Consider the following 22,552-nt stretch of genomic DNA (forward strand, 5'->3'; position numbering starts at 1 on the left):
AAGAAAGGAAGTACAATTAGAATGTCACCTGCCCTAGAAAATAATATTATTTGGAGGGGACCATGGCAGGTTTGTCCACTTGTAAGTGTATGTAGTGTTTATGGGAAATTGAAAGGTGCTAAGAGAAATACTGCAATAAAGCCAGAGATATGAGAAAGAGAGAGAGAGAGAGAGAGAGAGAGAGAGAGAGAGAGAGAGAGAAGAGATATGCATATTTTTCAAGCTAGACTTATCAAAACTTTCTGTTCTAAGAAAAAGTGCATGTTTAAAGGGCATGTGGGAAAGGCACATGTCCAATGAAACCTGGACAGAAATTGAGAACCTATAGCAACCAGAATCCTTGTTTAGAAACCCCTATGCTAGATCTTGGCCCAGTGAACAACAGGAGTTGAAATATCAACTAATCTGGAGCAGAGACATGGTCCTTTTTAAAAATTCAGCTGTATCTTCATGTCAAAAGTCTCTATTACTAAATCAAGTGTCCAAACTAAACCCTATTACACTGTGTGGGAATACAAAAACAAATGGTATTGGGGAGGGGAAAGGCCCACTAGTTATTCATCAATGTTACCCCAGTGGGTATGTTCCTCGCTTTACACCCTGATCAGGTCCCTGATATTCTTTGTCTTTTCTGATCCCTTTCTAGTCCTTTCTTTGTTCCCTAGGATTCTAATAACTGGTAACTCTTCTCTATTTTTGTCACAATGGGTGTGCATGTGTTCTCAGCACTACTTCTGGGCTGCAAGTACTCAAGTCCATGCCAATCTAGGCCACTAAATGCACAGTTTAGGTGCTAGAAAGGTGAACACAGAAGGGTGGCTGGATTGGCAGAATCCAAGAATTTCCATTTTATTTTCATAGTCTGTGATTTGTAATTTTTGTGTAAACACTTTGTAATTTTACATAGTCTTTGGGGACCATCTCTGTCTTTTAAGAGCTTAATTAAAGGAGATTCCATTAGGATAGGGTATTGACCCTTATGAATAGGAATGGTTGTTTTGTTCTGTTTTTTTTCCCCTAAAGACTTGCTTAGATAAAGCCACATCCATCCTCTTTGAATGCTCATGTTAGGAATCACTTGTTTTGTGTAAGTGGCCTTTCCTGCTACTGCTCCTTATACCCACCTGCTTTTGCATAGGTTGCAATAAGGAGATCATCAGGCTTTGCTTGGAAGTTCCAGATTTTGTCCCAGTTATCACTCATCAACTTGGACATGAGAATCCCATTCACTTCTCTGGTTTCTGGCTGTAGGTCCTGTTCACCAAGGTGAAGGTCTTTCATTTTTTCCAAGGACATCTTAGAATGGGGACTTGACAGGTTCTATAGGAAGGAGAATTTACGTTATGTCTAATATTTGGCCTTAACATTGAAAGCACTTCTCTCAAGTGGTCAGAAGACGTGTTTTGTGTTTAGTAAGTGAAGTTGTTGGCATGTGGGACAGTTGGAACATGCCTACAAACATCTCTGAGGGGATAACTGCCAGAGAGGAAGACAACCAAAGAGGAATCTGCCAGTTTTTGTTTTCTCCTTGGAACCAACTTGTCTGAGGTCTGAGAAACAGGCAAAACATGGTTTATGCCATAGATCATGGCTTACTGTGGGGTTCAAGGAGCATGAAATGGATTGGATTCAAAGCAGTGCTGAAGTGGGTGGAGGTAGGCTCATTAAACTGTTTCTGGCCAGACTAGTACAAAGTTTATAGAAATGACTTCATACAACATTTTAGTAAGGTCCTTCCCTATGAAACTATGTTCATGAAAGGATCACAGCAGGGCAGTCTGGCTGACAGAAATCTTTCTGTAAGTCAGCAGTGGTAGGTCTCAGCTGAAGAGCAACCACAATCTAATGCTATCCTATATATCTTGAAGAACAAACCCAATGGTGTTAGGGTAACCTACCCACACAGATATTATATGAACTGGCTATGAATGTGTGCCCTTGTATTCTCAATTGTTAATTGGTGTGCTGGCAGTGCTGGGTGCTGACATCACATGTGGTGTTGTCATTTCTATAGCCCACAAAACCTGCTTTCCATATGTAAATGTTTATCAATTCTCCACCTACCCAAATAGATATAAACAGTGTGAGAAATTAGTCTCTGATATTATCATGTTCAAAAGCAAACTGTCCTTGGGTGTTCATAAAGCTAGCCTTTCATCTGGCCAAAGGCAATAATAGACAGGTCATAGTCCTGCTGCTGATAGTGTATGCTCTGGAACATTTCCTACTATGCTCTTGAACTTTTTTTTTGTATGAGAGAGTAAAGGACTTGGGATGAATGAAGATCTGGAGTCTTGTGCTTTGAGGTGAATTGGAGCATAGTAGGGAGGTCAAGCAGAAAGAACCACAGGGAAGAGACCAGATATAGGGGAGCTGGACTGAGTCTAGATGGCTAACTGAGGAACTGGGCCAAGCACAAAGGTTAACAGGCTCATATTATACAGATGTCTCTGTGACTTTATTATTACATCTCAAGCAGGAACCCCTAAAAGCCCCTACAATACAATGGCTTGAGACATGATAGCTATTCCTATGATGAATATTTTTGTTTCAATTTCTTGAAATCTTACAGTTACATTTACATAGGTCTGTATTTGCTATTGCTAACAGTCATCTGTCTTCAATATCACTCAATATTAAAGGATTCAACTCACCTTTAAAAAGACATAAGCTAACAAACTGGATATGCAAACAAGATCTAGCATTTTGATCAATACAATAAATGCACCTTGTTAACAAAGACAGACACTATCTCAGGGTAAAAGAATGGAAAAAGGTCTACCAAGCAAATGGTCCCAAGAAACAAGCTGGAGTTGCCATCCTAACATCCAATAAAATAGACTTTCAATCAAAAGTTATTAAATGTGATGAGGAAGGACACTATGTATTCATCAAAGGAAAATCTACCAAGAGAAAGTCTCAATTCTGAACATCTATGCCCCAATTGCAAGGGCACCCACATTCATAAAAGAAATACTAGAAGTTAGACTGCAGGGAGACAAATAACCCTATTAAAAATGGGGTTCAGAGCTAAACAAAGAATTTACAGCTGAGGAATGCCAAATGGCTAAGAAACACCTAAAGAAATGTTCAATATCTTTAGTCATAAGGGAAATGCAAATCAAAACAACCCTGAGATTTCACTTCACACCAGTCAGAATGGCTAAGGTAAAAAATCCAGGTGAGAATAGATGCTGGCAAGGATGTAGAGAAAGAGGAACATTCCTCCATTGTGGGTGGAATTGCAAACTGGTACAACTATTCTGGAAGTCAGTCTGCAGGTTCTTCAGAAAATTGGACATAGTACTACCTAAGGACCCAGGTATACCACTCCTGGACATATACCCAAAAGATGTTCCAATATACAACAAAGACACATGCTCCACTATGTTCATAGCAGCCTTATTTATAATAGCCAGAAGCTGGAAAGAAGCCAGATGCCCTTCAACAGAGGAATGGATACAGAAATGTGGTACATCTACACAATGGAATACTACTCGGCTATCAAAAACAATGATGGAACTGGAACATATCATCCTGAGTGAGGTAACCCAATCACAGAAAAACACACATGGTATGCACTCATTGATAAATAGATATTAGCACAAATGCTCGAATTACCCTAGATGCACAGAACACATGAAACTTAAGAATTACTAAAATGCAAATGTTTCACTCCTTCTTTAAAAGGGAATAAGAATACCCTTGGAGGGAATAGGGAGGCAAAGTTTACAGAGGCAGAAGGAACACCCATTCAGGACCTGTCTCACATGTGGCCCATACATATGCAGCCACCAAACTAGATAAGATGGATGAAGCAAAGAAGTGCAGGCTGACAGGAACTGGGTGTAGATCTCTCCTGAGAGACACAGCCAGAATACAGCAAATACATAGGCGAATGACAGCAGCAAACCACTGAACTGAGAATGGGACTCCTGTTGAAGGAATCGGAGAAAGGACTGGAAGAGCTTGAAGGGGCTTGAGACCCCATATGAACAACAATGTCAACCAACCAGAGCTTCCAGGGACTAAGCCACTACATGGACTGACCCTGGGCTCCAACCTCATAGGTAGCAATGAATAGCCTAGGAAGAGCACCAGTGGAAGGGGAAGCCCTTTATCCTGTCAAGACTGAACCCTCAGTGAATGTGATTGTTTTGGGGAGTGCAGTAATGGGGGGAGGATGGGAAGGGGAACACCCATATAGAAGGGGAGGGGGAGGGGTTGGGGGATGTTGGCCTGGAAACCCGGAAAGGGAATAACAATTTAAGTGTAAATAAGAAATACCCAAGTTAATAAAGATGGAGGGAAAAAATTGAATTTGAATGGACTCTAGAATTCAAAGTGCAATAGTCAACATTTTCAAACTAACTAATACCAGTTATATCTTAAGATTTGCTTCCTCTGATCATCTTGAAATTTCTTAGTCTAAATAGTTACTGATTTTCAAATGATTAATAGGGGAGTTAATTCTGTAAGATGCCAGTTGCTTGCTACCTCTTAAGATTACAACTTTCACTTCTTTCCTTACATTTGAGAGAAGAAAAGACATTCAAACCAGAAGTACTTTGCCTATCCCCAGTTGCTGATCAAAACAGTAACTGTAATTATTTGAGACATATTTTTGAGAAAAATCCATAAGAGTGAGAAGGAAGTGGGGGAAGGGCAGAGACTACCAAGGAAGGCCTTTTATGCAAGTTTGGCTCCTCTAAAAACATGTGTCTGCTGATACTTCTTCAAATAATAATTGATGTGTTGGCAATGTCAGTGGAAAAATGATATTAAAAACTGCACCATTATTTAGAAAAAATTGGTACAGTTCAAAGCACACACTGAACCTCACACAATAATAGTTGAAGACAGTAAAACTAATAGAGGTTATGAACCAAATGGATTTAACAGACAGCTACAGAACATTTCACCCTAAAACAAACAAATACACCTTCTTTTCAGTACCTCATGATACCTTCTCCAAAATCAACCATATAATTGATCACAAAACAATCCTCAATTGATATAAGAAGATTGAAATGATCCCATGCACCCATCAGACCACCATGGCCTAAAGCTGGTCTTCAATAACAACAAAAGCAATAGAAAATCCGTGTACATGTGAAAACTGAACAACTGTCTACTTAATGATAATTTGGTCAAGGATGAAATAAAGAAAGCCTTCCTGGAATTTAATAAAAATGTTGAAACATCATATCCAAACTTACAGGACACAATAAAAGCAGTGCTAAGAGAAAAATTCATAGTACTAAATGCACTGGTAAAGAAACTGGAGAGATCTTACACTAGCAACTTACCAGCACACCTGAGATCTTTAGAACAAAAAGAAGCAAACTTACCCAAGAGGAGTAGAAGGCAAGAAATTGTCAAACTCGGGGCTTAAATCAACCAAATAGAAACAAAGAGAATAATACAAAGCATCAGCAAAACCAAAAGCTGGTTCTTTGAGAGAATCAACAAGGTAGATAAACCCTTAGCCAAACTTACTAAAAGGCCCAGAGTCAGTATCCAAATTCACAAACTCAGAAATTAAAAGGGAGACATAACAACAGAAATGAAGGAAATTTAAAAAAAATCCTCAGATCCTACTACAAAAGCCTATACTTAACAAAACTGGAAAATCTAGGTGATTTGGATGGTTTTCTAGAGATACCACATACCAAAGTTAAATAAAGGGCTGGTAAACTTTCTAGACAGGTCCATGTCCCATAAGGAAATAGAAGAAGTCATTACAAACTTCCCAACCAAAAAAAGCCCAGGGCCAGATGGATTTAGTTCACAATTCTACCAGACCTTCAAAGAAGACCTGTCACCAATGTTCTTCAAACTATTCCATAAAATAAAATCAGAAGGAACACTACCTAATTGATTCTATGAAGCTACAATTATCTGATACCTAAATCACACAAGGATGCTACCAAAAAAGAGAACTTCAGTTCAATCTCGCTTATGAATATTAATGCAAAAATACTCAATAAAATTCTTGCAAACCAAGAAATAAAGTTATCACTATTTGCAGATAATATGATGGTATACATAAGTGCCCCCAAAAATTCTGCCAGAGAACTTCTCCAGCTGATAAACAACTTCAGCAAAGCGGCTAGATATAAAATTAACTCAAATAAATCAGTAGCCTTCCTTTAGACAAATGATAAAAAAAGGCTGAGAAAGAAATTAGGGAAGCAATTCCCTTCACAATAGCCACAGATAATATAAAATATCTTGGGGTAACTATAACCAAACAAACAAAAGATCTTTATGATAAGAACTTCAAGTCTCTCAAGAAAGAAATCAAAGATCTCAGAGAATATAGAGATCTCTCATGCTCGTGGATTGGCAGAATTAACATAGTAAAAATGGCCATCCTACCAAAGGCAATCTGCAGATTCAATGCAATCAATGCCCATCAAAAGTTCAACACAATTCTTCAAAGGCATGGAAAGAAAAATTGTCAAATTCATCTGGAAAGGCATAAAACCCAGAGTAGTGAAAACAATTCTTAACAATAAAAGAACAGTTGGGGGAATCACCATCCTTGATCTGAAGCTCTACAACAGAGCAATTGTGATTAAAAACTGCATGGTATTGGAACAGAGACAGGCAGGTAGATCAGTGGAATAGAATTGAAGACCTAATAAAACCACACACTAATGCACACTTGATCTTTGACAAAGAAGCCAAAAATATACAATGGAAAAAAGAAAAATCTTTAATAAATGGTGCTGGTCTAAATGAATGTCTGTATGTCGAAAAATAAAAACAGACTCATATTTCTCACCATGCACAAAGCTCAAGTCCAAGTGGATCAAAGACCTCAACATATAACCAGATACACTGAATATAATAGAAGAGAAATTGGGAAAGAATCTCGAACTCATGTGCACAGGTAGAAATTTCTTAAACAGAATTTCAATGGCTTATGCTCTAAGATCAAGAATTGATAAATGGCACCTCATGAAACTGAAAAGCTCCTTTAAGGCAGAAGACAAGTCAATAAGACAAATCGGCATCCTACAGATTAGGAAAAAAATCTTCACTAACCCCACATCTGATAGAGGGCTAATATCTAAAACATATAAAGAACTTAAGAAGTTTACCACCAAAAACCCAAACAACCCAATAAAAAATGGGGTATAGAGCTAAACTGTGAATTCACAACAGAGGACACTCAAATGACTGAGAAGTTCAAAGAAATGTTCAAAGTCCTCAGTGATCAGAGAAATGCAAATCAATATGACCCTGAGATTCTACCTTATACCGGTCAGAATGACTAAGACCAAAACCTCAGATGACAACACATGTTGGAGAGGATGTGAAGAAAGAGGAATACTCCTACATTGCTGTTGGGATTGCAAACTGGTACAACCACTCTGGAAATCAATTTGGAGGTTTCTCAGAAAATTGGAAATAGACCTACCTAAAGATCCGGAAATACCACTCTTGGGATATACCCCAAAAATGCCACACCATGCCACAGGGGCACATGTTCCATGAAGTCCATAGTGGCCTTATTTTTAATAGCTAGCAGCTGGAAACAGCCCAGATGTACCAAAAGAGAAGAACAGATACAGAAAATGTGGTTCATTTACACAATGGAATACTATTCAACTATTAAGGACAAGGACATCCTGAGTTTTGCAGGCAAATGGATGGAACTAGAAAATGTCACCCTGGGTGATGTAATTCAGACCCAAAAGGACATGCATGGTATGTTCTCACTAATAAGTGGATATTAGCCAAAAATAAAGTACAGAGTACCCAAGATACAGTCCACAGAACTCAAAAAGGTCAACAAGCTGAAGGGCCCAAGTGAGGATGCCTCAGTTCCACTTGGGAGGGAGAAGAAAGCAACCACAATGGTGGACAGAGGGAGGAACAGGGGAGGAAAAGGGGGTAGGGGTGGGGAAGAGGGGAAGAGGGGAAGTATGATTTGGTATTGGGTGGGGGGGAAAGGACTAAAGCCCTGAGGGCCAGCAGAAAGAATGGAAACAGTTGACCTGGGAAGGAAGGAAGTTGGGAGAACCCTCTAGAACATACCAGAGATATGGGAAGTGAGAGACTCTCAAAACTCAAAGAGAGTGACCCTAGATGAAAGGCCCTACAATGGGGAGAGTGAACTTAATGATTCCACATCTAGTAGAAAGACAGGCCATCAAGTGAGGGATGGGGTGGTTTCCCAACACCAAAGCTCTGACCCATAATTCTTCCTGTCTGAAGGAAATGAAGGGATGGAAAGAAGAGCGGGAGGAAAAGAAGATCCAGTGACAGGACAAAAATGGGATCCAGCTCAAGGGGAGGCCTCAAGACATGACACTATTACTGAAGCTATAGGGAGTTCACAAAAAGGGACCTATCATGATTGCCCTCCAAAAGACTGAAAGAGTCAGATGAAGATATGTACACTCAACCAAGGGACGGAAGCTGCTGACCCCTATGGCTGAATTAGGGAAAAGTGGAGGAAGCTAAGGAGGAGGGCAACCCTGTCAGAGGAATAGCAGTTTCAATTACTCTGGACCCCTGAGATCTCTCAGACACTGGATCACCAACCAGGCAGCATAGAGCAGCTGAGACGAGGCCTCCAACACATACACAGCAGAGGATTCCTGAGTCTGGGTTCAGTCAGAGAAAATGCACCTAACCCTCACGAGACTGGAGGTCCCAGGAAGTCTAGAGATCTGATGTGGTGAATGGGGTCGGGACATCCTTGTGAAGACATAGAGTGGGGGTGGGAGGGTGGGGAAGAGGTATGTGATGTGGAACTCTGGTGGGGGAGGTGGGCCAGGAGGGGAATAAAAACCAGGAGTGTAAAAATAAATAAGTAAATAAATAAACAAACAAACAAACAAACAAACGAATGAATGAATGAATGACTTGAAGGAGAATGAAAAAAGTGAAAAAATAAATTAATTAATAGGGATAAAGGAAGAAAGGACTCTGGCATAAAGAAAGCACATATGGCAACTCTTTTTTAAGGATGTGCCTTCTTCTTTCATTCTGAAGTGACACAGTCACTGGCAATGTGTTGTTCTGGCCCAGGAATTCCTTTCACTAAGTTCAGAGGTGAGGAAACAGGGTAGTAGGGTTTGTAGGTAAGTCCTGAAGTAGCCTGAGGTAAGAATGGTTTCTGAAATTTTTGTTTTTTTCTCAGAGTCTAACTTTATTGTGGAAAATGAATGCTCTATAAAGCAACAGAAAGATACAGAGGGAATCTCAGTACACACTACTATGTGAAAGAAAGCTCTTTGAAATGGCGACATCCTGTGTGATTCCAACTATATGGGTTTATCAGGAAGATGAAACTGTGTAGATAGTGGAGGCGAATGGGGATCTGCAGCTAGGAGGGAAGATGAGTAGAGAAAGCTGGAGGAGATTAGGGGGCAGAAATGACTACGTGACAACATGACTGTGAATGTCAATTGTTACACAAGCTCCTTAGGATGTGTGTGTGAAACCCAGGGATGTTGGGATAAATTTGTCATGCCAGAACTGAGGAAGGAAGATCAAGGTTACCCTCAGCTACATAGTGACTTTGAAACCAGTCACTAATTGAAAGAGAGAATGATAGGTGGAGATAGAGACAGAGAGATATGGAAACATATAGACATAGTTAATGACACCATGTGGAAGAGCTGCAGTCAAGAATGCAGGCAGACAATACCTTACTTCTATCCTAGGACTTCTGGGAGAGTAGCCTCACCAAAAGCCTGACCTTGAACTTGTGTCTCAGAACCTGGAAGCTAGAAAGCTTATGTTGCTTTAAACCACCACATCTGTAGTAATCTTAAGCAGCAATATGAAGCTGACACAGCAGCTACCCAGAAGTGAAACATAGACCAGGATCTCATTAAGACAGTAGGTGAGCCAGACGTTGTAGTGGGCATTATTATAAAAAAGAAGCAACTGGTATCTGTGAAATCACTGGGTAATCATCTAATACCTGCTCCCGTCAGTTTGTTCGAAACTGCTGAAATCCTGACAAGGCTTTCTTTGTAAATCATTTGATGATACATTTTCCTTACCTGTGTACCCAATGTGGCAAAATGAGACTTAAAGTAACAACTCTTCTCATCCTATACACCTACTTATTCCTGAAGGTACCAGTTGACCTTATGTTTGGAAAGGGAACAACCCTACACTCCCAGGGTGGAGAGTATGAAGTAAGGTTTCTTTAACCCTTTGGTCTAGGATCAGAGACTTGTAATGATTGGATGAGAAAAAGTGACAACATCCCAGAGGCACTCTAAAACTCCTTAGCCTTGAATAAAATTCTTGTTGTAGTCTGTTGGTGAGGAGTCAGAGGGATAGGACATAGAACAGACCTACCCAACATGGCTAGACTCTGCATGAAGAAGTGGAGACTCTAGTTCTCAAAGTTTTTTTTTTATGGATTCTTGTAAGTATTTTGTGTACGTCCCTTTAAGAAGGGATCACTCAGGCCTGGAGTGCCCTGGAAGAGATTCTGGATCAGAACAGCAAAAGGTTGCATAACTGCTACCCTCTGAGGGAAAGCAGTTGGTGGGGACAAAGCCACAGTATAGGAGAATTAAGAGAAAGACCACCTCAGTTCCAGATAATTGCAAAGGTAGTAGGGAAGACCAGATGGAGTGCATAACTCTCAGTTGACCTTAGCAATGCAGTTACCATGGATGTTTGTGGGAACTTCACCAATACCCTTCCATTCATTTTTTTCTACTGTACATATGTCTTTCATTTCCTTTATTCCCCTTTCATTTCTTTTTTTCCTTTCCTTTCTTTCTTACTTTCTATATTTGTTTGTGTTGTTTTGGGGATTGTTTGTTTGCTTTTGTGGTGGGGGACAGGGTATCATTATGTAGCACTGGCTTCCCTGGGGCTTGACTAGTCTGGCCTGAAAAACATAGAGATCCACCTATACCCTGAAATTAAAGGCATGTGGCACTATGTGCCAGTCACAGAATAAGTAAGTAAATAAAATAAAATAAAATATAAAAAAATGCAAAAATAGATCCAAGAACAGCCTGAAATCTGACACTCGGAAGATAACAGTTTGCCTTATTTCTTTTAATAGTTGCAGTATTAAAGATAGCTAAAACTCTGTTGCCAATTTTAAATTATAATCACAGTTCAGATTTGGGAATGTTATTGTCTTTACAATGTTTTGTAACTTGGGATTTATTTGTATTCATAATCAAATGAGAGTTAATACTTCCTATACATTTTTATTGTAGTTGATGTTGTAGTTTAGAGATTGAACATTTACAAGGGTCTGGGTTCCATCTCAAGCTTTGGAAGAAAAAAATAACAAGGAAACTGAAAAGAAAACATGAGAAAATTTCATGTGATCTCATTTTTACTCATTTTTCATTCAACATCTTTTCTTTTACAAATTGTCAATGGGGTTAAAATCTGAAAGACATTTTCTGTGGTATTTTTACCAAGTTATTTAATCTGAATCTAAATGGGAGGAAAAATAGTGTATATTCAGGATGTGAACCATGCTGCAATAAGAGAACTGCTCAAAGGTGAACAATGCAAAAAAAAAGAGGCTAGGAGATTGCTCTAGATCAGTGGTTCTCAACCTTTCTAATTCTATGGCCCTTTAATGCAGTTCTTCATGTGGAAGTGATCCCCAACCATCGAATTATTTTGTTGCTACATCCTAACTGTAATTTTGTTATTGTTATAAATCATAGTGTAAATAACTGATATGCAAGAAATCTGACATTTAACTCCCAAAGGGGTTATAGCACCTTCTCTAGATGGTAAGAGAAGCCAGTACTCTGCTTTGACTTTAACTAAAACCAAACAACCAATTCCAATGAAAACCAAGGGCCATTCCTCCAGGGAATCAGGTAGGCAGATCTTTACTTTTCCTTCTGCTCTTCAATATGAAATTCTCCAGTTTTATTCACATCTCTCCAAAACACTGGCTATATTACTTTCCCTACTTCCTGTATCCATTTCCAGTAGATTACATAGACCTTCTTCCCCTAACTTCCTTTCCCATACTCATTGATTTGTCCTAGACCCCAACTTTAGCAGACACTCCCAGGAAACTCACAGGCTACTCTGACAAGAAAAGCTAGAAGGCTAACTACAGCTCATTGCCTCTCTGTTCATTCCATCAACTCTAATCCCCCAGTCTCAACCCAAGCTCTGTAGTAGACCTTCTGATGTGGCCTCTCTTCACTCTGTTCCCATTTTCAGGGGATTAAACAGATTTCCACAGAATACCTAGCTTTACTCCCTCTTAGATCATCCCCAGAGCCACCTCCCAGTCAATTTCATTCCCAAGTCAGTTCCCAATACCCGGAAACACATTTTACTTGAAATGCCCAGTGACCACATCTATCAAGTCCACAAGAGAATTTTTTACCAGGTAATACACAGCCAACACATCCTCCTAAGTACCAGAGAGGAAGCATGAACAGTTAACCTCCCAAAAGAGAAGACTAGATATTATAATGTCCCAAATTAACCTGTCAGTCCCACTTGTCTAAGGAAAAGATAACTTCCTGGAATTCTGGGAATTGTAGTTCTTGGAAAATAAAAAAGTCTCATGGGATAGTAAGGTTGCTTCTAGGCTTGTTTTTATAATAAACAAATTCCAGGGACACTCAACTGGGAATTTCCAAGGAGCTATCCTGACCAAAGCCCATATTTTGGTCAGTATTTAATATTTAATGAAGCTACTTTTAACTTGGTGTAGAATGGTTGAATTGGTTTTTCTTTGGGAAATCTCAGAATAAACCATATCAGCACCTAGAATTACAATCTTTCCAATCCTACATGTCTATATTCCATGCAAAAACACACTCAATTCCAGGCAGTGCAATATGTCTCCAAAAGAGCCCAATAAACCCACAAATGAAGCCTTGAGAATTTCAACATAGGTGAAACACAGGAAGAACAACTTATGGTAGCCTTTACTAATATGATAGAGATCCTTAAAGAGGAAATAAATTCCTTAAATAAATTTATAAAAGCACAGTGGAAAAAATGAGTAAAGCCATTTAACATCTGAAAGTGGAAATAGAATCAATAAAGAAAACTCAAACTGAGGAAATTCTGAAAATGAAAAATGTAGGAACTCAAACAGAAACCACAGGCAAGTTTCACCAATAGAATGCAAAAGATGGAAGAGAGAATTTCAGGCATCGAAAACATGATTTAAGAAATGGATACATCAGTCAAAGAAAATGTTAAATCTTAAAAAAAAAACCTAGTAAAAATCATCCTAGAAATATGGAACACTATTAAAAGATCAAATATAAGAATTATAATAATAAAAAAATACAGAAAGAAAAAGTAACCCAGGTAAAGGCACAAAAAGTATTTTCAACAAATCATAGAAGAAAATGTCTCTGACCTAAAGAAGGAGATACCTATCCAGGTGCATGCTGAACACCAAATAGACTGGAGTAGAAAAAAGTACCCAAGACACATAATAATTGAAACACTAAATGAGCAGAAGAAAGAAAGAATATTAAAAACCTCAAGGGAAAAAGGTCAAGTAACATAAAAGTCAGATCTATTAGAATTACATCTGACTTCTCAACAGAACCTTTTAAAGACAAAAGAGCTTGGGCAGATATGTTGTAGACCCTGAGAGACCACAGATGCCAGCCCAGGTTATTACACTCAGCAAAACTTTCAATCATTAAAGACAAAAAAAGACATCCATGATAAATTTAAGAAATTTATATTTAAAATTCCAGTCCTATAGAAGGTTTTAGAAGGAAAACATCAGCTTAAAAAAAGTTGAATACAAATACACGCAAACACATATGTACTCACGCATGCACACACACAAACACACACACACACACACACACACAAAACTAGAACAATAAAATAACAAGAAGCAACAATCACTGGTATTTGATATATTTCATTATCACTGTGATTAATTTGCCAATAAAAACACACACTAACAGAATGGATGCAAAAACGAGATCCATTTTTCTGCTACATCCAAGAACTATAACATCAACTATAGATATCACCTTAGGGTAAAATGTTGGAAAAAGATATTCCAAGCAGATGGACCTAACAAGCAAGAAGGTATAGACATGCAAATAATTGATAACACAAACAAACAAGAAAACACATAAACAAACAGAAACATCAACAAAAACCCTCCTCAGATGAAAACGTAGTCATCAAAAAAAAAAAATCCAGAAAGATGAAATTTCATTTCAAGCATCTATACCCCAAACACAAGGGCACTCAATTTTGTAAAAAAAAAATACCACTACAGCTTAAATAGCATAGTTATCCTCACACAGTGAGACTTCAATATCCCACTCTTGCCAATGAACAGGTCATTCAGATAAAAGTTAAACAGAAATGATGGAGCTAAATGACATTATAAGCCAAATGGATATAACAGATATTTACAGAGCATTTCACACAAACACAAAAGTTTTGTGCCTCCATAGTACCTCTTCGGACTTTTTCCAAAGTTGACCACATAATTTGACAGAAAGCAAGTCACAAGATACACAAAAACTTAAATAATATACTGCGTCACATTTGATTACCACAGATTCAAGTTGGATATCAACAAAAGCAACAGAAATCTTAGAAACTTATGGAAACTGCTCAACTCTCTACTGCATAAAAATTAGGTCATGACAGAAATAAAGAAAGCAATTAAAAACTCTCTAGAATTGAATGAAAAATGAATACCCAACATACCCAGAGGACATAGAGGTGTTTTAATAGACAGGTTCACAGCACTAAGTAACTTTGTTAAAAGAAAAATGAAGAGATCAGACACTACTAACTTAACCGCATTGCCAGATAGCTGTAGAAACAGTAAGCAATCCTCATTCTTTATGAGAGTTGCCTTAGTGGGGTCTTTTCATAGCAATGGAAACTTTAATAAAATCAGGAGTTGGTACCAGGGACTGGAGTATTGCTATGATAGGCATGAACATGCTTGGAGGAATTTAGATTTTGGAACTTTGGATTTGGGAAGCAGGGCAATGCTTTAGTGAGTCTTAATGGACCATCCAAGTAGAAATGTGGAAGACACTGAGGCTAAGAGTAATTTAAATTGTGGAAGGATAGTTCTAGAGGCATCAGCATAACAAGCTTAGGAAAGAAAATAATAAAATATAAGGATCAAAGAATGAAGGGGGGTGGTTTCTGACTGTGCCCAGAGCTGTCCTGATCCCATAGCTCTCTCTACCCAAATCCCATTGAGGAGAGAGCTGGACTCTCAGAAGTGCATACAATCCTTAGAGCTCAGGGGAAACCACCACTTCTGCTCACATGCTTGGCCCAAGAGGAATCCCCATGGAGCCCTCTGGACACAAGAACCTAGAACAGTCAGGGAGAGGATCCTCCCAGTCTCTGCCTTGAACCAGAGCTGAAAGCCAGTCACCAAGAGTGTTGACACACTTGAGAGCAGAGGTAAGACCAACTCTTCTGCTATGAGCAACCTGCCTGGAGCCCTCAGGACACACAAACCCAGGAGAAATCTTGGACAGGATCCTGTTTCTGCCTGTGACTGGAGCTGACCTGGTCCCAAAGGACAGAGTATCCAGATCTGGCTGGTATAAAACAGGTCTACAGAAGTACTGACACATAGGCTAACAGGAGGGTCAAGCCACTCTCAGAGACAGCAAGACCAGCTAACACCAGAGACAACCTGATGGTGAGAGGCGAGCACAGGAACCTAAGCAGCAAACACCAAGACTACTTGGCATCATCAGAGCCCAGTTCTTCCTCCAAAGCAAATACTGGATATCCAAACACACTGGAAGAGCAAGATTTGGATTTAAAAATCACATCTCACGATGATGATAGAGGACTTTAAGAAGGACATAAATAACTCCCTAAAAGAAATACAGGACAACACAGGTAAACAAATAGAAGCCCTTAAAGAGGAAACACAAAAATCCCGTAAAGAATTACGAGAAAACACAACCAAACAAGTGAAGGAATTGAACAAAACCATCCATTTAAAATTGGAAATGGAAACAATAAAAAAATCACAAAGGAAAACAACACTGGAGATAGGAAACCTAGGGAAAAGATCAGGAGTCATAGATGCAAGCATCACCAACAGAATACAAGAGATAGAAGAGAGAATGTCAGGGGCAGAAGATACCATAGAAAACATTGACACAAACCATCAATCAAAATGCAAAATGCACAAAGAACTAACACAAAACATCAAGGAAATCCAGGACATAATAAAAAGATCAAACCTAAGGATAATAGGTATAGAAAAGAGTGAAGACTCCCAACTCAAAGGACGAGTAAATACCTTCAACAAAATTCTAGAAGAAAACTTCCCTAACCTAAAGAAAGAGATGCCCATAAACATACAAGAATCATACAGAACTCCAAATAGATTGGGCCAGAGAAGAAATTCCTCCTGTCACATAATAGTCAAAACATCAAATGCAAAAAAAAAACAAAGAAAGAATATTAAAAGCAGCAAGGCAAAATGGTCAAGTAACATATAAAGGCAGACCTGTCAGAATTACACCAGACTCTCACCAGAGATTATAAAAGCCAGAAGAGCCTGGGCATGGGTTGTACAGAACCTAAGAGAACACAAATGCCAGCCCAGGCTACTATATCCAGCAAAACTCTCAATTAACATAGATGGAGAAACCAAGATATTCCATGACAAAACCAAATTTACACTACATCTTTTTACAAATCCAGCCTTGCAGAGGATAATAGATAGAAAACACCAACAGAAGAAGGAAAACTGCACCCTGGAAAAAGCAAGAACATAATCTTCTTGCAACAAACCCCAAAGATGAAAGCCACACAAACATAATTCTACCTCTAAAAACAAAAGTAACAGGAAACAAGAGTCAATATTCCTTAATATGTCTTAACATCAATGGACTCAGTTCCCCAATAAAAAGACACAGACTAACAGACTGGAGAAGTAAAGAGGACCCAGCATTTTGCTACATAAAGGAAACCCACTTAAGTGACAAAGACAAACACTACCTGAGAGTAAAAGGCTGGAAAACAACTTTCCAAGCAAGTGGTCCCAAGAAACGAGCTGGAATAGCCATTCTGATATTAAATAAAATTGACTATCAACCAAAAAGAAAGATAAGAAAGGACACTTCATATTCATCAAAGGAAAAATCCACCAAGATGAATTCTCAATCCTGAATATCTATGCTCCAAATGCAAGGGCACCTACAATCATGAAATAAACCTTACTGAAACTCAAAACACACACTGAGCCTCACATAATAATAGTGGGAGATTTTAACACCCCACTGTCATAAATGGACAGATCATGGAAACAGAAACTAAATAGAGAAACAGAGATACTAACAGAAGTTGAGAAGCAAATGGATTTAAGAGATATTTACAGAACATTCCATCATAAAACAAAAGAATATACCTTCTTCTCAGCACCTATGGTACCTTCTCCAAAACTGACCATATAATTGATTGTAAAATAGGCCTCAATAGATAGAAAAAGTTGGAAATAATACCATGCCTCCTATCAGATCACCATGGACAAAAGCTGGTCTTCAATAACAACAAACATGACAGAAAGCCCACATACACGTGAAAGTTGAACAATGCTCTAATCAATGATAATTTGGTCAAGGAAGAAATAAAGAAAGAAATTAAAGACTTTTTAGAATTTAAGAAAAATGATGGGACCACATACCCAAATTATTGGACAGAATGAAAGCAGTGCTAACAGGAAAGCTCATAGCTCTGAGTGCCTGCAAAAAGAAATTGGAAAGCATATACATTAGCAACTTGACTACACACCTAAAAGCTCTAGAACAAAAAGAAGCAAATACACCTAAGAGGAGTAGAGAGCAGGAAATAATGAGACCCAGGCCTGAAATCCACCAAGTAAAGACAAAAAGAACTGTACAAAGAATCAACAAAGCCAGGAACTGGTTCTATAAGAGAATCAACAAGATAAACCCATAGCTATACTAAACATAGAGAGTGTATTAAAATTAACAAAATCTGAAATGAAAAGGGAGACAAAGCAACAGAATCTGAGGATTCAAAAAGTCATCAGATCCTACTACAAAAGCCTATATTCAACCAAATGGAAACTCTGGATGAAATGGACAATTTTCTAGACAGATACCAGGTAAAAAAAAATTAAATCAGGAACAAATAAACCATCTAAACAACCCCATAACTCCTAAAGAAATAAAAACAGTTATTAAATGTCTCCCAACAGGACAAGATTGGTTTAGTGCAGAATTCTCTCATACCCTCATAGAAGACCTATTACCAATACTGTCCAAACTATTTCACAAAATAGAAACAGAAGGAGCACTGCCCAATTCTTTCTATGTAGCCACAATTACCCTGATACCTAAACCATAAAAAGAACTAACAAAGAAAGGGAACTTCACACCAATTTCCCTTATGAATATCTATGCAAAAAAAACAACCAATAAAATTCTCACAAACTGAATCTAAGAACACAGCAAAATGATCATCCATCATGAACAAGTAGGCATCATTCCAGGAATGCAAGGATGGTTCAATATATAGAAATCCATCAACGTAATCTACTACATAAACAAATGCCAGACTCAAACTAAATGGGGAGAGATTTGAAGCAATCCCACTAAAATCAGAGACTGGAAAGGCTGCCCACTCTCTCCCTACTTATTAAATATAGTACTCGAAGTCATAGTTAGAGCAATCAAACAACAAAAGGAGGTCAAAGGGATACAAATTGTACAAGAAGAATTCAAAATAACACTATTTGCAGCTGATATCATAGTATACTTATGTGACCCCAAAAGTTCCACCAGAGAAGTACTAAGTCTGATAAACGTCTTCAGCAAAATGGCTGGGCATTAAACTAACTCAAACAAATCAGTAGCCTTCCTCTACTCAAAGGAATCAGGCTGAGAAAGAAATTAGGAAACTAACACCCTTCACAATAGTCATACATAACATAAAATACCTCAGTGTGACTCTAACCAAGTATGTGAAACATCTGTATGACAAGAACTTCAAGTCTCTGAAGAAAGAAATTGAAGAAATTCTCAGAGATGGAAAGATCTCCCAAGCTTACAGATTGGCAGGGTTCATATAGTAAAAATGGCCGTTTTGCCAAAAACAATCTACAGACTTAATGCAATCCCCATCAAAATTCCAACTCACTTCTTCGTAGAGTTAGAAAGAGCCATTTGCAAATTCATTTGGAATAAGAAAAAACCCAGGATAGCAAAAACTATCCTCAACAATATAAGAACTTCTAGGGGAATCACTATCCCTGACTTCAAGCAGTATTACAGAGTAATAGTGATAAAAACTGTATGGTTTTGGTACAGAGATAGTCTGGTAGATTAATGGACTAGAATTGAAGACCCAGTATTGAATACACACCTATGGTCACTTGATCTTTGGCAAAGGAGCTAAAACCATACAGAAAAAAGGATAACATTTTCAACAAGTGGTACTGGTTCAACTGGAGGTCAGCATGTAGAAATATGCAATTGACCCATTCTTATGGTCCTGTAAAAAGTTCAAGTCCAAGTGGATCAAAGTCCTCCACACAAAATCAAATAAACTCAAACTAATAAAAGAAAAAGTGGGGAAGATCCTCAAACACATGAGCACTGGGGGAAATTTCCTGAACAGAACACCAATGGCTTATGCTTTAAGATAAAAAAAAAATTAACAAATGGGACCTCATAAAATTGTAAAGCTTCTGTAAGGCAAAGGACACTGACATTAGGACTAAAGAGCAACCAAGAGATTGGGAAAAGATCTTTATCAATCCTACATCCAATAGAGAGGGTTAATATCCAATATAGACAAAGAACTGAATAAGTCAGGCTCCAGAGTGTCAAACAACCCTATTAAAAATGGGGTACAGAAGCATTGAATATCCTAGTAAGATCATCAGTGTAAGGGGAAGCCCTGGGTCCTGCTAAGACTGAACGTGATTGTTGGGGGGAGGGAGGCAATGGGGGGAGGATGGGGAGGGGAACACCCATAAAGAAGGGAAGGGAGGGATTAGGGGGATGTAGGCCCGGAAACCGGGAAAGGGAATAACACTCGAAATGTAAATAAGAAATACTCAAGTTAAAAAATAAAATAAAATAAAATAAAATAAAAAAGAAAATAGTGATCAATGCCAAAAAAATGGGGTACAGAGCTAAGCAATGAATTTTTAGCTGAGGAATATCGAATGGCTCTGAAGTGCTTAAAGGAATGTTCAACATCCTTAGTCAACAGGGAAATGCAAATCAAAACCACCCTGAAATTCTACCTTACATCAGTCAGAATGGCTAAGATCAAAACTTCAGGTGACAACAGATGCTGGTGAAAATGTGGAGAAAGAGGAACACTCCTCCATTGTTGGTGGGATTGCAAGCTGGTACAACCAGTCTGGAAATCAGTTTGGAGATTCCTCAGAAAATTGGATATAGTACTACCTGAGGACCCAGCTATACTGGGCATATACCCAAAAGATGCTCCAACATAAGGACACCTGCTCCACTCTTTTCATAGCAGCCTTATTTATGATAGCCAGAAGCTGGAAAGGACACAGATGCCCTTCAACAGGGGAATGGATACAGAAAATGTGGTATATCTACACAATGGAGTACTACTCAGCTATCAAAAACAATGACTTTGGGGCTGGAGAGATGGCTCAGTGATTAAGAGCACTGACTACTCTTCCAGAGGTCTTGAGTTCAAATCTCAGCAACTACATGGTGGCCCACAACCAACTGTAATGAGATCCGATGCCCTCTTCTGGTGTGTCTGAAGACAGCTACAATGTACTTATATATAATAAATTTAAAAAAATCTTTAAAAACAAAACAATGACTTCATGAAGTTCATAGGCAAATATATGGAACTAGAAAATATCATCCTGAGTGAAGTAACATAGTCCCAAAAGAATACACATGGTATATTAGCCCAAAGTGGATGTTAGCCCAAAGCTGGAATTACCCAAGATACAATGTATAGACCACATGAAGCTCAAGAAGATTGATGACCAAATGTTTCAGTCCTTCATAAAAGGGGGAACATATCTCCTAATAGTAGGAGATATGGATACAAAGTTTGGATCAGCAACAGAAGTAATGCTCATTCAGTGCCTGCCCCACATGCTGATCCAGTCCATATACATACAGTCACCAAGCCCAGACAATATTGCTGAGGCCAAGTAGTGCATGCTGACAGGAGTCTGAGAAAGCTCTCTCCTGAGAGTCTTAGCCAGAGCATGACAAATACAGAGGCGAATGCTAGCAGCAAATCATTGAACTCCTTCTTTGGAGGAGTTAGAGAAAGGATTGAAGAAGCTGAAGGGCTTTGCACCCCATAAGAAGAAAAATACCAATCAACTAGAGCTCCCAGGGACTAAATCACTACCCCAAAAGTATACCTGGACAGTTCCATGGATCCAGCTAAGTATATAGCAGAGGATGGCCTTGTTGATACCATGGGAGGAAAAGTCCTTGGTCCTGCCAAGGCTGGTCCGCCCAGTGTAGGGAAATGCCAGGGCAGGGAAATGGGAAGCCATGTGTGGTTGGGGAGGGGGAACACACTCACAGAAGTAGTGGGAGGGGGATGGGATAGGGGTTTATGGACAGAAAACCTGGGAAGGGAATAATATTTGAAATGTAAATAAAAAATATCCAATAAAAACATACCTTTACAAAGAAATAAAAAAGAATGAAGGGGCACCTGGAATTAGAATAGATATAAATCCTATATTCAAGGAGATATATAGATTAAGTGAGTGGCAACTTAGTGTCAAGACCACACCAATGCCATGCTTATTGTTTATGCTTTTTTAGTTGTACAAGGGGTAGTTTTATCTAGGCGTTATTATTACTTGGTTATTGTTTTCATTTGAGGTTTTAATCTGAAAATAATTACAACTCAGAAACTTAGAGCACAAACATGACCCGAACTTGAGACTGAATGACACAAGCTTTTTATTCAGATCTTGAGGGATAGTGGCCATGAGAAGCTTAGGCCCCAGCATGGCAGAACACCCATATAATCTTAGGAAAAGGAAGCAAACTGTATGGGTTAAAGGCCAGCCTGGTACAAAGCAATTTCCTGGTAGAGAAAAACTTAGGTGTGGTAGTACATGCCTTTAATGCCAGGATGAAGGAGACAGAGTAATGCAGAGTTCAAGGTCAGTCTGCAAGTAAATTCCAGGACTGCCAAGGTTAGACTTGAAGGAACTAGAAAACAAGCTGGTGACAGTGTAATAGAACAAAGGCAGAATATTCTGGACCCAGCAAGCAGCAGAACTCAGCAGCTTTGGTGCCCTAGATTTAAAATTAAGAGTAGATAGATTACTGGGACAACAATGCTAATAAGCCAGGGCCAAGAAACTAGCAATCATTAACAAAAGACCAGTGTCATTGAGTGAAATCTTCTGGGAAGTGTTTTCTGAGACAACAAAGAAGCTATGCTCCAGAGATAAACAAAGTTATACTTTGTGTTACAGCTGGGCATGGTAATGTGTAGGAATCATTCAGGTGAAACTGGTTTTGAAGACATCAGGGGGTCATGGAGAGCAGTTGAGGCTTGTCTCTCTCTGTGA

At 38.7% G+C, this 22,552-nt stretch overlaps 1 protein-coding gene across 2 annotated transcripts in view; it reads right to left on the reverse strand.

Moving 5' to 3' along the window:
- Sult1c3 (sulfotransferase family 1C member 3) overlaps positions 1 to 22,552 on the reverse strand; it is a 45,461-nt gene that overhangs the window by 12,998 nt on the left and 9,911 nt on the right. For both annotated transcript variants that reach the window (XM_063267705.1, NM_031732.2), the window contains one exon: positions 1,125 to 1,320. In XM_063267705.1, coding sequence (XP_063123775.1) covers positions 1,125 to 1,296 — 172 coding nt within the window. In that variant the 5' untranslated portion in view covers positions 1,297 to 1,320. The remainder of the gene's footprint in view (positions 1 to 1,124; positions 1,321 to 22,552) is intronic.

The sequence above is a fragment of the Rattus norvegicus genome, chromosome 9 (genome assembly GCF_036323735.1).
Source record: "Rattus norvegicus strain BN/NHsdMcwi chromosome 9, GRCr8, whole genome shotgun sequence".
Taxonomy (NCBI): domain Eukaryota; kingdom Metazoa; phylum Chordata; class Mammalia; order Rodentia; family Muridae; genus Rattus; species Rattus norvegicus.